The sequence below is a fragment of the Oncorhynchus tshawytscha genome, linkage group LG11, assembly GCF_018296145.1.
Source record: "Oncorhynchus tshawytscha isolate Ot180627B linkage group LG11, Otsh_v2.0, whole genome shotgun sequence".
NCBI lineage: Eukaryota > Metazoa > Chordata > Actinopteri > Salmoniformes > Salmonidae > Oncorhynchus > Oncorhynchus tshawytscha.
This window is the reverse complement of record NC_056439.1, coordinates 1,016,559-1,035,000: the sequence shown is the minus strand read 5'-3', so window position 1 is coordinate 1,035,000 and position 18,442 is coordinate 1,016,559. Positions and strand designations below refer to the sequence as shown.

General features: G+C 45.5%; 1 protein-coding gene across 3 annotated transcripts in view; it reads left to right on the top strand.

Annotated features, from left to right (window-relative positions):
* Positions 1-18,442, top strand: part of LOC112261279 (zinc finger protein 827-like) — a 104,350-nt gene that overhangs the window by 49,177 nt on the left and 36,731 nt on the right. For all 3 annotated transcript variants that reach the window (XM_042329662.1, XM_042329661.1, XM_042329663.1), the window contains exon 5: positions 2,358-2,654. In XM_042329662.1, the coding sequence (XP_042185596.1) occupies positions 2,358-2,654 (297 nt within the window). The remainder of the gene's footprint in view (positions 1-2,357; positions 2,655-18,442) is intronic.

The following is an 18,442-nucleotide window of genomic DNA, read 5'->3' as shown; positions in this document are numbered from 1 at the left end:
TAGGCCTCATGCCCCCCCTACCAGCCTCCACCAGCACAGCCCAGTGGCACAGCATGGGCAGTTTAGGTCCACCCACTGGGAGGTTCTGCCAGTATGGCTTCTGTCCTCCCTTACCTGAGCTCTCTGTCCCCCTCTGTCCCTCCGGTGTGCATCATCATTAATCAGATGGCCGGAGCTGCCGCAGATTTATGACACGGGCAGGAGGGGTGGCCCCGCGGCAGGCCTGTGTCGTCCAGAGATGTTAGGTGTGACGGGAGAGGGTGAGATGGGGTGAGTGAGGGGGGGTGAGCAGGGGAGCGGATCTATAGTGGGGCCTGAAGAAACGGGACAGCCGTCGACCCAAGAGTGATAACAGACCCAAGTGTGTGTGAGAGAGAGAGCAGTGAGAGACAGAGAGTAAGAGAACCTTCACCACAAAGCGTTGAGGCACCGTGGTCTCTGTGGTTTCTTGGCGGCAATCAGAAGTTGCTCCATGTCTAATTATTAATTATTCATCTAAGGCGGGATTAGATGTGACCCAGTTTCCCTACACACACACATATATATATATATATATATATACACACCTCTAAGTGTATCTACACTCTGCAGATAATATTTAGTTTCATTATTATCTGTGTATTAACAAGCCTAACTCAACTCAATGACTTTGGTGTGTGTGTGTGAAATAAAGATGGAGAGAAAGAGAAGAGGAGTAGTGGATTTGGTTAGAGATGCCCTGCAGACCTGGACAGAGTGAGAGAGTCAGTCATTAGGTCCTACCATCTGTGCTGCTGGCCTACTGTGCTCCAGGATCCTAGGATTCACTGTTCACTGATGGTCCAGACCAGGGACTTTTAGTTCTCTCTCTAAATAACAGACTGCTTACAAAACCTACTCTCATCCTCAATCTGATCGACTCCCTCTCTCTCACATGTTACTGGTCAGTGTGTGTGTGACTATGTTCCTGTGTGACTTTGTGTGTGTGTGTGTGGTTTGAGGTACACACTAAGAACACAGAAGACAGTAGAATGCAGACACACGGCCACGTGTTGTGCCATGTGACCAGCGTTATGTTATTGTTGGGTTTATGTGATCAACTGTCACATGGAGAAAACCCCAGTTGAACCCTGCTCTTCTGCCACAGTCCACACTGTATCATTCCACAAATAGTTGAGGATCTCTCACAAACAACCCTCCTCAACCCTCTCTGTCTACCCTCTCTCTGTCCTTGTCATCCCTCTCATTCCTCTTGACCCTCACCTCTCTCACCAATCTGGCTCTACTCTCTCTCCCTTTTCCCTCCCACCTCTTCCTTTCTCTCCTCTTTCATTTGTCCTCTTCCCCTCTCTCCTCACCTTTTCCTCCTCTCCAACCTTCTCACTATCCTCTAACCCCCCCTCTCTCGATTCAATTCAAGGGGCTTTATTGGCATGGGAAACATGTGTTAACATTGCCAAAGCAAGTGAGGTAGATAATATATAAAGTGAAATAAACAATAAAAATTAACAGTAAACATTACACATACAGAAGTTTCAAAACAATAAAGACAATCCAAATGTCATATTATATATATATATATAGTGTTTTAACAATATACAAATGGTTAAAGGACACAAGATAAAATAAATAAGCATAAATATGGGTTGTATTTACAATGATGTTTGTTCTTCACTGGTTGCCCTTTTCTCATGGCAACAGGTCACAAATCTTGCTGCTGTGATGGCACACTGTGGAATTTCACCCAGTAGATATGGGAGTTTATCAAAATTGGATTTGTTTTCGAATTCTTTGTGGATCTGTGTAATCTGAAGGAAATATGTGTCTCTAATATGGTCATACATTGGGCAGGAGGTTAGGAAGTGCATCTCAGTTTCCACCTCATTTTGTGGGCAGTGGGCACATAGCCTGTCTTCTCTTGAGAGCCATGTCTGCCTACGGCGGCCTTTCTCAATAGCAAGGCTATGTTCACTGAGTCTGTACATAGTCAAAGCTTTCCTTAATTTTGGGTCAGTCACAGTGGCCAGGTATTCTGCCGCTGTGTACTCTCTGTTTAGGGCCAAATAGCATTCTAGTTTGCTCTGTTTTTTTGTTAATTCTTTCCAATGTGTCAAGTAATTATCTTTTTGTTTTCTCATGATTTGGTTGGGTCTAATTGTGCTGCTGTCCTGGGGCTCTGTAGGGTGTGTTTGTGTTTGTGAACAGAGCCCCTGGACCAGCTTGCTTAGGGGACTCTTCTCCAGGTTCATCTCTCTGTAGGTGATGGCTTTGTTATGGAAGGTTTGGGAATCGCTTCCTTTTAGGTGGTGATAGAATTTAACGGTCTCTCTCTAACCCTCCCCCCTCTCTAACCCTCTCCCCCCCCTCTCTCTGTATAGCGGCCAACCAGAAGGAAGCCCTGAAGGCTCCACAGTCCTTCCATTTGAAGCAGGAACCCCGGGCAGAGGAAGAAGAGGTGCGGAGGAGCCCCCGGAGCCAGCCCAGCTACTCCTCCTTCTACCAGGAGCAGGGCGCGGCACTGGGGGCCACAGGGCCAGCAGAGGTCACAGCAGACAGTGGGGGCCACAGGGGGACACGAAAGGGACGGGAGGGAAGCCCCATGGGAAACAAGAACAGTCTCCTCAGCCAGGACATCAACTTCAAGGTGGCGTCGGAGCTGCTGATGAAGCTATCAGGTAAGGTAATGGGCTGGGGGGGGGGTGGTATTTGGTGTGTGTGTGTGTTCCGGGTTTTATCATAAAAAATAATTAGAACATAGTTGATGTTTCTCTATATAGGATAGTGCAAGTAGAGATTGAATTCAAATGAGCTCCACAAACCTTAACTTGACCTATGTACTGACAAGGCGTGCAAGTATGTTAAAACTCTACTCAGTGATCTCACACATCTGAGTATATAATTCACCCATGTTGATCTGGAGATTGCAGTGAAAGGGTAGTGACTGGGTCAACATGGTTACAGTTAGTGCCTTAAATCAGCCAATAGAAATGAATCAGTAGATAGGTCAAAGGTGACCCAGGTCCCTGCCATGTAATGACATGGGTAAAACCATTGTACTGTGAAATGTTTATGTCTCTTACACTGAGACTCAAAGCTCTCTATTTTGGCACCAAAGCCTTTGTGTCCTCCCATGGTAATATCCAGGTCAAAGTCCTCTCTCAACACCTCTGTTCTCTTTCTCTCCCTCATGCGTATTCCTCTCCACTTCCTTCTGTTTTTGTTTTGTTTTTTTTCTCCCGGTTTCTGTTCTCTTTCCCTCCTCCTCCTCCCAAGTTTTTTGGGTGGAAGATGGGCAGAAGGGTCAATTATTTTTCATGTTCAGTCAATATCCTTTTCCCGTCCTGCGGTCCCCCGTCTGAAACAAACCAATCGATGGCTGCTGGGTCCATCTCCAACGGTGCGCTACAGTGAACCTCAAACCTGGCCCCCCTCTCACCCTCGCCCCTCTCTATGAAAACGGAGATGACAGAGGGAAGAAAGAACACCCTGTCCTAAACCGTCTTCTAGTTTTAGCATGTTCTCTGTTATTTCTGCTGCAGTACAGGTTATGTCATACGAGAAGCCCCTCTCACCCTCGACTATATGAGACAGCGATAGTGAAAGGATGGAAGGACTGAAAAGAACACCCTGTCCTGAACCGTGTGCTAGATTTAGCATGTTTCATGTTATTCGCTGCTACGTAATTACAGTGTGTTATCACGAAAGTGTAGCCTATCTGCTTATTTCATTTTCAGCTGAAAGTGTGGTCAAGTGTGTGTCCGTGTGTAGCTTGTAGGTTGTGTGTGCTGTAGGTGTTGGTGGTGGGTGGGTGTTACCGTGTGTGTGTGTGATCTCTTGATTTCATGTAATTCCATGCTCTGAGGGAACACTACTGTGTGTGTGTGTTTGCTGCGGGGTGTATAGTGTAACACAGCAGTTGATAACAGTACAGTGATCTCTCAGCTTCATGGCCCCTCATCTCATCCTGTACCCTCACACACCAGCTGCCATTGTTCTGTTCTCTCTGGGTCGCCCTGTGTCTACAGTGAGTCATAGTCACTGCCTGGGAGCGCTGCTACACTATACACTACATTACACTATACACCACACACACACGTGTGTGTGTGTGTGTGTGTGTGTGTGTGTGGACAGAGATGGTGAGTGTGAGAGAGAGAGTTGAACAGAGAGGAGGTGGGAAGTCTGAGTGATTCCTCCACTACTGCTGCTTGTCCTTTGTTCTTTTTTCCTCACCATCATTCCCCACCTCTGGGCCGACATGCTCATCACACCACCACATCCTCCTTTAGCATCAGCTAGCATTCAGAGCGCAAGCCGTTAGCCTGTCAGTGTAGTTTAACATTGGCCTGTTAGCCTTTAATTTAGCAGCATGTGCCGAGACAAATGAAGGATTCTAGCTTTAAATACTTCAAATATCTTTCATTGTGCTCACCCCCCTGGAGCTTAGTAGAGCGAGTAGTGCCGTTGTCCATTGTCATGACAACAGCAGCAGGGTCGTCTGAGGGAGTAGGAGAGGTTGTCTGGTGTGATGGCTGTGACAGTGAGTCTGGCCCCTCAGTCAGACGGCCTTGAGGTTAGAGAGAGGAACGGGGGAGGGGGAGGCCAAGGGGAAGGTAAACTCCGTATGAGTCATCTGCGTCACACGGCCACGAGGTTTCAAGGACGTCTACTCCGTCACCTCTGACCCCTTGCCGACTCCGGCGCAGGGAGGCACGCTGTTGGCTGAAAGAAAGTCACATGGGTGCGGTTGAGCACAGATTGAAAAAAAAACGGGAGATCTTACAATAGACTGGTTAAATTAATTGTAACCAGAGAGGCTCCTCCTTAAACCCACTAATATGGAATAGGCTAGATGTAATTAAATGACCGGACTAGCTCCTTTTCAGTTGACCAAGGCAACCATCAGGAGAGCATGGAGGACTGGCATCAAAACTGGCCATTGTGTACTCTTGTGTTGCATCACTGCTTTAACTAGGTCACTTCTGTTTCTCTCTCTTTTGCTCTTTTTCTCTCTTTCTCTCTCTCTCCTTATCAAATGACGGTGGTGGCGGTAGCGCCCTGTCTCCACCCCCCGCATCTGTTTTAAAACATGCTGTTAGCACGGTTAGCGTCTAGGGGCTAATTACAGTAGGGCTAAACAGTCCCCTGCGCTGCTGGCTAACGCCTGCTAGTGCCTGTTAGCAGATGGGTACTGGTATAAAGGGTACAGAAGGACATCAGGGGACTGGGAGGAGGGGTGGGGGTGGGGGGGTACAGTGCCTTGAGTGATACCCTTTGTCCCAGGCAGGCAGGCTGGCAAAGTGTGGGTGATGATGTCCCTGCCACCCACTGTCCCTGGTTCTATCTACCCCCCACCCCCCACCATGGGTGTGAAGTCACACCTGTCTCCTAGCAGTGAGCCTATTTCCAACCCAATATACCACCCTCCGTTTCGTCTTTCGTCACCCTCAGCGCCCTTGCTAATTAAGACAAGTGTGCCTGACATGGCGTCCCAGTTGGGGTCGTGTGGTTAAAGTGATGTGGGCTGTAGTAGAACCTGGTGACGGCTTGACAAAGAGATTGGACTAGAGGATACACTCTCACACACATATATACAGACCAGAATAGGAAAAAGCAGGGGCGTAACGTTCACTGGGAAAGGCATTCCAGGTTAAGTTGATGAGAGAATGCCAAGAGTGTGCAAAGCTGTCATCAAGGCAGGGTGACTACTTTGAAGAAAATCAAATATAAAATATATTTAGATTTGTCTAACACTTTTTTGGTGACTACATGATTCCATAGCTTTTGTGTTTGTGTGTGTGAGAGATACACATATATATATATATATATATATATATATATATATATATATATATATATATATATATATATATATATACACATATATATATATATACACATATATATACACATATATATATACACATATATATACACATATATATATATACATACATATATATATACATACATATATATATACATATATATATATACACACCTTAGCCAAATACATTTAAACTCAGTTTTTCACAATTCCTGACATTTAATCCTAGTAAAAATTCCCTGTTTTAGGTCAGTTAGGATCACCACTTTATTTTTAGAATGTGAAATGTCAGAATAATAGTAGAGAGAATGATTAATTTCAGCTTTTATTTCTTTCATCACATTCCCAGTGGGTCAGAAGTTTAAATACACTCAATTAGTATTTGGTAGCATTGCCTTTAAATTGTTGATCATGGGTCAAAACGTGTCAGGTAGCCTTCCACAAGCTTCCCATAATAAGTTGGGTGAATTTTGGCCCATTCCTCCTGACAGAACTGGTGTAACTGAGTCAGGTTTGTAGACCTCCTTGCTCGCACACGCTTTTTCAGTTCTGCCCACAAATTTTCTATAGGATTGACTTCAGGGCCTTGTGATGGCCATTCCAATACCTTGACTTTGTTGTCCTTAAGCCATTTTGCCACAACTTTGGAAGTATGCTTGGGGTCGTTGTCCATTTGGAAGACCCATTTGCGACCAACCTTTTTCTTCCTGACTGATGTCTTGAGATGTTGCTTCAATATATCCACATAATTTTTGTTCCTCATGATGACCTCTATTTTGTGAAGTGCACCAGTCCCACCTGCAGCAAAGCACCCCCACAAGATGATGCTGCCACCCCAGTGCTTCATGGTTGGGATGGTGTTCTTCCTCCCCCTTTTTCCTCCAAACATAACGATGGTCATTATGACCAAACAGTTCTATTTTTGTTTCATCAGACCAGTGGACATTTGTCCAAAAAGTACAATCTTTGTCCCCATGTGCAGTTGCACACCGTAGTCTGGCATTTTTGTGGCGGTTTTGGAGCAGTGGCTTCTTCCTTGCTGAGCGGCCTTTCCGGTTATGTCGATATAGGACTCGTTTTACTGTGGATATAGATACTTTAGTACCCGTTTCCTCCAGCATCTTCACAAGGTCCTTTGCTGTTGTTCTGGGATTGATTTGCACTTTTCGCACCAAAGTACATTCATCTCTAGGAGACAGAACGCGTCTCCTTCCTGAGCGGTATGACGGCTGCGTGGTCCCATTCGTGTTTATACTTGCGTGCTATTGTTTGTACAGATGAACGTGGTACCTTCAGGTGTTTGGAAATTGATCCCAAGGATGAACCAGACTTGTGGAGGTCTTTTTTCTGAATTCTTTGCTGGTTTCTTTTGATTTTCCCATGATGTCAAAAGAGGCACTGAGTTTGAAGGTAGGCCTTGAAATACATCCACAGGTTTACCTCCAATTGACTCAAATGATGTCAATTAGCCTATCAGAAGCTTCTAAAGCCATTACATAATTTTTTTTGAATTTTCCAAGCTGTTTAACTTCTTATGGATCCCTTCGCGAGCCAATCCCTTTAGCAGGATCGAGTTGACAGCACCCAGTGAAATTGCAGTGCGCCAAATTCAAAAACAGAAATACTCATAATAAGAATTCATAAAGCATACAAGTGTTATACATCGGTTTAAAGATTCACTTCTTGTTGATCCAGCCGCAGTTTCAGATTTCAAAAAGGCTTTACGGTGAAAGCAGACCATGCAATTATCTGAGGACAGCGCCCAGCATACCAACACATGAAAATCAGATTTCAACCAGGCAGGTGCTACACAAAAGTCAGAAATAACGATATAATTCATGCCTTACCTTTGAAGATCTTCTGTTGGCAAAATGTCCCATAAACGTCACAAATTGTATTTTTTTTTGAGAAATTGCTTCTTTATATCCCCAAAATGTCAATTTATTTGGCACGTTTGATTCAGAATAACACCGGTTCCAACTCGCCCAACATGCCTACAAAGTATCTAATAAGTTACCAGTAAACTTGGTCCAAACATTTCAAACAACGTTCTGAATCCAAATTTATGTATCCTAAAACGTAAAAAATTGATACAATTTAAGACTGGAAATACTGTGCTCAATACCGGACAAAAACAAAGTGAAGCACGTTCCAGGTCGCGCGCACCAAAACATTAGAGTGCACCTGGAGTGACACATGGAAATAACAGGGCTACTTCTTCATATCTCAAAGGAAAAACATCAACCAATTTCTAAGGACTGTTGACTAGTGGAAGCCATAGGAACTGCAAGCATATTTCTATTAAAAAGGGATTGCCATAGAAAACTAATGGAAAACAGATTGAGCTCAAAAAATGTTTTCCCTGAATGGATTGTGCTCTGGGTTTCGCCTGCCAAATCAGTTCTGTTATACTCAGACATTATTCAAACAGTTTTAGTAACTTCAGAGTATTTTCTATCCAAATCTACTAATAATATGCATATCCTAGCTTCCGGGCCTGAGTAGCAGGCAGTTTACTTTGGGCACACCTTTCATCCGGACGTGAAAATACTGCCCCCTAGCCCAAAGAGGTTTTAAAGGCACAGTCAACTTAGTTTATGTAAACTTCTGACACACTGGAATTGTGATACAGTGAATTATAAGTGAAATAATCTGTCTAAACAATTGTTGGAAAAATGACTTGTGTCAAGCACAAAGTACAGTCGTGGCCAAAAGTTTTGAGAATGACACAAATCTAAATTTTCACAAAGTCTGCTGCATCAGTTTGTATGATGGCAATTTGCATATACTCCAGAATGTTATGATCAGATGAATTGCAATTAATTGCAAAGTTCGTCTTTGCCATGCAAATGAACTGAATCCCCCAAAAACACTTCCACTGCATTTCAGCCCTGCCATAAAAGGACCAGCTGACATCATGTCAGTGATTCTCTCGTTAACATGGGTGTGAGTGTTGACGAGGACAAGGGTGGAGATCACTCTGTCACGCTGATTGAGTTCGAATAACAGACTGGAAGCTTCAAAAGGAGGGTGGTGCTTGGAATCATTGTTCTTCCTCTGTCAACCATGGTTACATGCAAGGAAATGCGTGCCGTCATCATTGCTTTGCACAAAAAGGGCTTCACAGGCAACTATATTGCTGCCAGTAAGATTGCACCTAAATCAGCCATTTATCGGATCATCAAGAACATCAAGGAGAGTGGTTCAATTGTTGTGAAGAAGGCTTCAGGGAGCCCAAAAAAGTTCAGGAAGCAACAGGATCGTCTCCTAAAGTTGATTTAGCTGTGGGATCGAGGCACCACCAGTACAGAGCTTGATCAGGAATGGCAGCAGGCAGGTGTGAGTGCATCTGCACGCACAGTGAAGCAAAGACTTTTGGAGGATGGTCTGTTGTCAAGAAGGGCAGCAAAGAAGCCACTTGTCTCCAGGAAAAACATCAGGGACAGACTGATATTCTCCAAAAGGTACAGGGACTGGACTGCTGAGGACTGGGGTAAAGTAATTTTCTCTGGTGAATCCCCTTTCCGACTGTTTGGGGCATCCGGAAAAAAGTTTGTCCGGAGAAGACAAGGTGAGTGCTACCATCAGTCCTGTGTTATGCCAACAGTAAAGCATCCGGAGACCATTCATGTGTGGGGTTGCTTCTCAGCCAAGGGAGTGGGCTCACTCACCATTTTGTCTAAGAACACAGCCATGAATAAAGAATGGTACCAACACATCCTCTTGAGAGCAACTTCTCCCAACCATCCAGGAACAGTTTGGTGACAAACAATGCCTTTTCCAGCATGATGGAGCACCTTGCCATAAGGCAAAAGTGATAACTAAGTGGCTCAGGGAACAAAACATTAATATTTTTTGTCCATGGCCAGGAAACTCCCCAGACCTTAATCCCATTGAGAACTTGTGGCCAATCCTCAAGAGGCGGGTGGACAAAGAAAAACCCACAAATTCTAACAAACTCCAAGCATTGATTATGCAAGAATGGGCTGCCATCAGTCAGGATGTGGCCCAGAAGTTAATTGACAGCATGCCAGGGCAGGTTGCAGAAGTCTTGAAAAAGAAGGGTCAACACTGCAAATATTGATTCTTTGCATCAACTTCATGTGATTGTCAATAAAAGCCTTTGACACTTATGAAATGCTTGTAATTATACTTCAGTATTCCATAGTAACATCTGACAAAAATATCTAAAGACACTGAGGCAGCAGATTTTGTGAAAATTACAATTTGTATCATTCTCAAGACTTTTGGCCACGACTGTAGATGTCCTAACCGACATGCCAAAACTATAGTTTGTTAACAAGAAATTTGTGGAGAGGTTGAAAAACGAGTTTTAATGACTCCAACCTAAGTGTATGTAAACTTCCGACTTCGTGTGTGTGTGTGTGTGTGTGTGTGTGTATACTGAACAAAAATATAAACCCAACATGTATAATGCTGGTTTCATGCGCTGAAATAAAACATTCCAGAAATGTTCCATATGCAGAAAAAGCTTATTTCTCTCAAATGTTGTGCACAAATTGGTTTACATCCCTGTTAGTGAGTATTTCTCCTTTGCCAAGATAATCCATCCACCTGACAGGTGGCATATCAAGAAGCTGATTAAACATTATGACCATTACGCAGGTGCGACCAGCCACCCGGACAGCTGGTGCAACTGAGAAGTGTTTCTGTCTGTAATAAAACCCTTTTGTGGTGAAAAACTAATTCTGATAGGCTTTGCCTGGCTCCCCAGTCAATGAGCCTGGCTCCCAAGTGGGTGGGCCTATACGCTTCCAGGCCGACCCATGGCTGTGCCCCTGCCCAGTCATGTGAAATCCATTGATTAGGACCTAATTAATTTTTTTCAGTGGACTGATTTCCTTAAATGAACTGTAACTCAGTAAAAATCGTTGAAATTGTTGCATGTTCCGTTTATATTTTTGTTCAGTATAGTTTAAACCGTACACTGACAATCAATTGTCCACACGTACTGCATAACAATAATTGATTGGATTTATGAAGTGCAGGAATACATGTTAATGTAGCCCAAGTGGTGGGAGGGAGGACATGACCCTGCCGTTTCATTTCATCACCACTGCACTGCTGTATCCTCATGCTAAGCCTGTTCCACTCTGCCTCAGTGCCCTGGCTGTTGCCCTCTCTGTGCCCTCCTCCCTCCCTCTCTCCTTCATTTCCTCCCTCCCTGGTAGATCTAGTCTTACAGTGGCACTGATATCTTTAGGCACTCTTCCCCTTAGGGGACTATTGGGTCTTTGAACCCCCCCACCCCCCCACCCTCCCCCTCTAACAAACACACCACTCTCCGTTAGTCTCAGTGCAAGTGTTGCATCATCATTGTACTGAATTATTGAACGCTACAGTACCAGCCGATCTGAGAACAGATGTAGCAGCAGTATCACCCCTCCCGCTTCTGGCTGAATAAGAGGTAACTGGTCTAAGATCAGTCTCTGTCTGCTGCTGCTGTTTCGCTCCCCAGCTGACATGTTGTCTTCCACCACTGCATCCCTTTGAAGCAGCTGAACTCTTCACCCCTTTCTGAGCAGGTCGACCAGAGAGGGAGAGCAAGGGGATGAGGAGGGAGGATGTCATCTTATGACTCCTCCTCTTATCCGTCTCCTTCTCTCGCTCACTCATCTTTCTTCCTTCTCTCTCACCCTCAGGGTGTTCCTCTCCCTGGCACTCTCCTTTTTAAATTTTTTATCCTTTCCTCTCATCCTCCCTGACGGCATCCATGTGTCTCTCCCAGCTCATCTCTGTATCCCCCCTCTGTCGATGCATCAAAGGTATACCTCGCAGTATGATACGGTAGCTTTACATGTGTTGAATCGGTAATGGTGTGGCTGTCTGGCTGTTCGCTGTAGGGCTTTACTGCTAGTCCTCTCCTCACCTATGTACACGCACACAGTCCGACTGGCTGTACGTTCTGATTGGAGCAGACAACGAAGGTCAAAGGTGAACAGCGAAACAGCAGCGCAGTCATTTTCACTCGGTCTCAAAAACGAATAATGCATTGTCAAGTAAAAGCAGACATGTATTTGTCCAATAAAATGTGATATGTACAGTGTGTTAATATAACCTGATATAGAGAGAAGATTACAGTATACTAGATAGCATATGGCTGTCTCTAAAGATACAGAGAATATATTAGCATGTAGCCTAAACACAATCCACACAATGTCAACTTATATACATTGGACTATGTATAGCCTACCTGTGTCATACATTGATCGAATAAGGTATGTGACAGAGTCAAGTAAACGTGATATCGACATTAGACCAGGGTTTTCCAAACCTGTTCCTGGAGAGCTACCGTCCTGTAGGTTTTCACTCCAACCCTAATCTAGCGCTCCTGATTCTAATAAATATCTGGTTGATAAACTCAATCAGGTTAGTTACAACTGGGGTTGGAGGGAAAACCTACAGGTCGATAGCCCTCCAGGAACAGGGTTGGAGTTAACCTCCAGGAGGGTATCTCTCCCGGAACAGGGTTGGAGTTAACCTACAGGAGGGTATCTCTCCCGGAACAGGGTTGGAGTTAACCTCCAGGAGGTTCTCTCTCCCGGAACAGGGTTGGAGTTAACCTACAGGAGGGTATCTCTCCCGGAACAGGGTTGGAGTTAACCTCCAGGAGGGTATCTCTCCCGGAACAGGGTTGGAGTTAACCTACAGGAGGGTATCTCTCCCGGAACAGGGTTGGAGTTAACCTCCAGGAGGTTCTCTCTCCCGGAACAGGGTTGGAGTTAACCTACAGGAGGGTATCTCTCCCGGAACAGGGTTGGAGTTAACCTCCAGGAGGTTATCTCTCCCGGAACAGGGTTGGAGTTAACCTACAGGAGGGTATCTCTCCAGGAACAGGGTTGGAGAGCCCTGCATTAGACCATACATAGCCTGCCTGTGTACATTGAGATCATGACAGTGTATGGTACCATACAACCACCGTATATGATCAGTCAGAGCTGTGCAAGTGAGAGATTCTACACAACAGTACAGAGTTAGTGGGAGTTATCAGGTCACAACCCCTCTACTTTCTGTTAGAGGTGAACTGGTGTTGTGTTCCACTGCTCCTACACCTTCCAGTTCTCTGCTGCCAATGACTGGAACGAACTACAAAAATCTCTGAAACTGGAAACACTTATCTCCCTCACTAGCTTTAAGCACCAACTGTCAGAGCAGCTCACAGATTACTGCACCTGTACATAGCCCACCTATAATTTAGCCCAAACAACTACCTCTTTCCCAACTGTATTTAATTTTTATTTATTTATTTATTTTGCTCCTTTGCACCCCATTATTTTTATTTCTACTTTGCACATTCTTCCATTGCAAAACTACCATTCCAGTGTTTTACTTGCTATATTGTATTTACTTTGCCACCATGGCCATTTTTGCCTTTACCTCCCTTCTCACCTCATTTGCTCACATCGTATATAGACTTGTTTATACTGTATTATTGACTGTATGTTTGTTTTACTCCATGTGTAACTATGTGTTGTTGTATCTGTCGAACTGCTTTACTTTATCTTGGCCAGGTCGCAATTGTAAATGAGAACTTGTTCTCAACTTGCCTACCTGGTTAAATAAAGGTAAAATAAAAATAAATAAAATGAATACACACACACACACACACACACACACTTAGGAACAGGATTCATCTTTTTATGGCGCCAGAACATCATGTCATAGCCCTGGACATACAGTGGCATGTGTAGTGTGTGTGTTTTATTGTGCTAGATAGGTAAGTGAAGGCCATGCAATTTCACACAAAAAAATACCACTTAGACCCCCCTACTTTGATGTGTTTTCACTGTGAGAGCGTGTCTATCTACTTCCTGAGCGTGTGTGTGTGTGTGGGCAAAATGTTTGTGTGTAACCGTCTGACCGCTCAATGAATCTCAGCTGTGACGCAAGTGTGCTTATCCCAGCTCTCTCTCTCGGTGTGTGTGTGGCGCTCAGCAGTCCGCTCAGCCCATGATGGCAGGGGTGGTGAACCACAGACGGGAGCGTGCGTGAGACTGCCTGTCCCTTGGTTGACCCCGGCCTCGCAGTGCTCTCTACCCCCCTCCTCCACCACGACCGCTCTGCTCTTGCCAGGCTCTGGGCACCTGATTAAGGGATTAGTCGCCGATGGTTGTCAGTTGTGTCTCCAGACGGGGGGTGACATGGGGTCGCCTAGGCTACCACCGCCCCCGAAACCTGGGTCCGGAAAGAGAACGCACTCAGATGGACGCACACACATACATCATGTAAACACACAGGCACACTGGGCTGACCGCACGCACACACACACACACACACACACACACACACACTGGTGCTCTAGCATGCACCTGGGTAAGCATTTCACTGTTGGTCCACACCTGTTGTTTACGAAGCATGTGGCAAATAAAATGTGATTTGATGCACACACACACACACACACACACACACACACACTGGCTTACTCGCACATACTTTCAACTCCGAATGTAAACGCACCACTCAGGCTTGTACCTCACCACACACACACACTGTAGGTCGGGTTCAGACAACGGTGACTAGCCTCGCCCCTCCCAGGCTCAGCCATCCAGGAGAGGAGAGGTCACAGAGAGGGCAGGGTCATCACTGGGTTACTACTGCCTCGCTGCCTCCTCACCCTTCCCTGCCTCTCTCCATCTATCGCTCTCTTTCTCCTACACTGCTGACCTCAGCATACCCTCTCACCCCTTCCTCCTCCCCCTTCCTTCTATCTCTCTCCTGTACTCCTGACCTCCCCCTCCCACCTCTTCCCCCCTCGCTACTGGCCCAATTTCATATATCCATAATCACCATGAGCATCCGTGTCAGCATGGCTGGAGCTCCCTGCTGCTCCTCACCACACAGACACACACACACACACACACAACCTGGACGAGACAGTCAAAATATGTTACCTCAGAGATCCTGATGCCGTGTACTGCCGGCCACCGGGACTATTTTTAGCGTCTGCTATTTGGCTAACCTCTTGAACACTGTCTGATAACCAGAGCGATGGGGAGGTTACGGGAAGGTTTTTCCTCCATTAGGGATTCTCTAACCAACGTTGTTTTATTTCAACCCTGATTTTTCTACTAAGAGATGCCCTGATTTACAAGAATCTAGATATGAAAAGACAACAACCGCTGTTGAATCAGAAGTGTTATTTTGTTTGACGGCAGCTGAAGCAAAGGGTTTTCAAGGAGGCATTTGAGTTCACAACATCGTAACACCCCCCCGTCAAAATGCCCATAGGGCTGGGATGAGGTTACTGTTGTACTGTTTCATATTTAATGGTGGTAGCATATTTTCTGTTTTGTGTGCTTCACTGAGCCACACACACACACACCATACGCTATCCTTGGATCATTGCTATTCTAACTTCCGCGATGCATATAAGGCCCTGCCCCGCCCTCCTTTCGGAAAAGCTGACCACGACTCCATTTTGTTGATCCCTGCCTACAGACAAAAGCTAAAACAAGAAGCTCCCGCGCTGAGGTCTGTTCAACGCTGGTCCGACCAATCTGATTCCAAGCTCCAAGACTGCTTCCATCACGTGGACTGGGATATGTTTTGTATTGTGTCAAACAACAACATTGACGAATACGCTGATTCGGTGAGAGAGTTCATTAGAACGTGCGTTGAAGATGTTGTTCCCATAGCAACGATTAAAACATTCCCAAACCAGAAACCGTGGATTGATGGCAGCATTCGCGTGAAACTGAAAGCGCGAACCACTGCTTTTAATCAGGGCAAGGTGACCGGAAACATGACCGAATACAAACAGTGTAGCTATTCCCTCCGCAAGGCAATCAAACAAGCTAAGCGTCAGTATAGAGACAAAGTAGAATCGCAATTCAACGGCTCAGACACAAGAGGTATGTGGCAGGGTCTACAGTCAATCACGGATTATAAAAAGAAAACCAGCCCAGTCACGGACCAGGATGCCTTGCTCCCAGGCAGACTAAATAACTTTTTTGCCCGCTTTGAGGACAATACAGGGCCACTGACCAAAACATGCGGACTATCCTTCACTGCAGCCAAGGTGAGTAAAACATTTAAACGTGTTAACCCTCGCAAGGCTGCAGGCCCAGCCGGCATCCCCAGCCGCACCCTCAGAGCATGCGCAGACCAGCTGGCTGGTGTGTTTACGGACATATTCAATCAATCCCTATCCTAGTCTGCTGTTCCCACATGCTTCAAGAGGGCCACCATTGTTCCTGTTCCCAAGAAAGCTAAGGTAACTGAGCTAAACGACTACCGCCCCGTAGCACTCACTTCCGTCATCATGAAGTGCTTTGAGAGACTAGTCAAGGACCATATCACCCCCACCCTACCTGACACCCTAGACCCACTCCAATTTGCTTACCGCCCAAATAGGTCCACAGACGATGCAATCTCAACCACACTGCACACTGCCCTAACCCATCTGGACAAGAGGAATACCTATGTGAGAATGCTGTTCATCGACTACAGCTCAGCATTTAACACCATAGTACCCTCCAAGCTCGTCATCAAGCTCGAGACCCTGGGTCTCGACCCCGCCCTGTGCAACTGGGTACTGGACTTCCTGACAGGCCGCCCCCCAGGTGGTGAGGGTAGGTAACAACATCTCCACCCCGCTGATCCTCAACACTGGGGCCCCACAAGGGTACGTTCTGAGCCCTCTCCTGTACTCCCTGTGCACCCACGACTGCGTGGCCACGCACTCCTCCAACTCAATCATCAAGTTTGCGGACGACACAACAGTGGTAGGCTTGATTACCAACAACGACGAGACGGCCTACAGGGAGGTGGTGAGGGCCCTCGGAGTGTGGTGTCAGGAAAATAACCTCACACTCAACGTCAACAAAACTAAGGAGATGATTGTGGACTTCAGGAAACAGCAGAGGGAACACCCCCCTATCCACATCGATGGAACAGTAGTGGAGAGGGTAGTAAGTTTTAAGTTCCTCGGCGTACACATCACAGACAAACTGAATTGGTCCACTCACACAGACAGCATCGTGAAGAAGGCGCAGCAGCGCCTCTTCAACCTCAGGAGGCTGAAGAAATTTGGCTTGTCACCAAAAGCACTCACAAACTTCTACAGATGCACAATCGAGAGCATCCTGTCGGGCTGTATCACCGCCTGGTACGGCAACTGCTCCGCCCACAACCGTAAGGCTCTCCAGAGGGTAGTGAGGTCTGCACAAAGCATCACCGGGGGCAAACTACCTGCCCTCCAGGACACCTACACCACCCGATGTCACAGGAAGGCCATAAAGATCATCAAGGACAACAACCACCCGAGCCACTGCCTGTTCACCCCGCTATCGTCCAGAAGGCGAGGTCAGTACAGGTGCATCAAAGCTGGGACCGAGAGACTGAAAAACAGCTTCTATCTCAAGGCCATCAGACTGTTAAACAGCCACCACTAACATTGAGTGGCTGCTGCCGACACACTGACTCAACTCCAGCCACTTTAAATAATGGGAATTGATGGGAATTGATGTAAAATATATCACTAGCCACTTTAAACAATGCTACTTAATATAATGTTTACATACCCTACATTATTTATCTCATATGTATACGTATATACTGTACTCTATATCATCTACTGCATCTTTATGTAATACATGTATCACTAGCCACTTTAAACTGCCACTTTGTTTACATACTCATCTCATATGTATATACTGTACTCGATACCATCTACTGCATCTTGCCTATGCCGCTCTGTACCATCACTCATTCATATATCTTTATGTACATATTCTTTATCCCTTTACACTTGTGTATAAGGTAGTAGTTTTGTGAATTGTTAGCTAGATTACTCGTTGGTTATTACTGCATTGTCGGAACTAGAAGCACAAGCATTTCACTACACTTGCATTAACATCTGCTAACCATGTGTATGTGACAAATAAAATTTGATTTGATCCCGTTTTTCAACCACTCCACAAATTTCTTGTTAACAAACTATAGTTTTGGCAAGTCGGTTAGGACATCTACTTTGTGCATGACTCAAGTCATTTTTCCATCAATTGTTTACAGACAGATTATTTCACTTATAATTCACTGTATCACAATTCCAGTGGGTCAGAACTTTACATACACTAAGTTGACTGTGCCTTTAAACAGCTTGGAAAATTGAGTCAATTGGAGGTGTACCTGTGGATGTATTTCAAGGCCTACCTTCAAACTCAGTGCCTCTTTGCTTGACATCATGGGAAAAGGTAAAGAAATCAACCAAGACCTCAACAAAAAGTTTGTAGACCTCCACAAGTCCAGTTCATCCTTGGGAGAAATTTCTAAACACCTGAAGGTACCATGTTCATCTGTACAAACAATAGCACGCAAGTATAAACACCATGGGACCAAACAGTCGTCATACCGCTCAGGAAGGAGACGCGTTCTGTCTCCTAGAAATGAACGCACTTTGGTGCGAAAAGTACAAATCAATCCCAGAACAACAGTAAAGGACCTTGTGGGTTCAAAAGTATCTATCTCCACAGTAAAATGAGCCCTGTATCGTCATAACCTGAAGGGCTGCTCAGCAAGGAAGAAGCCACTGCTCCAAAACTGCCATAAAATAGCAAGACTACGGTTTTGCAACTGCACATGGGGACAAAGATCATACTTTTTGGAGAAATGTCCTCT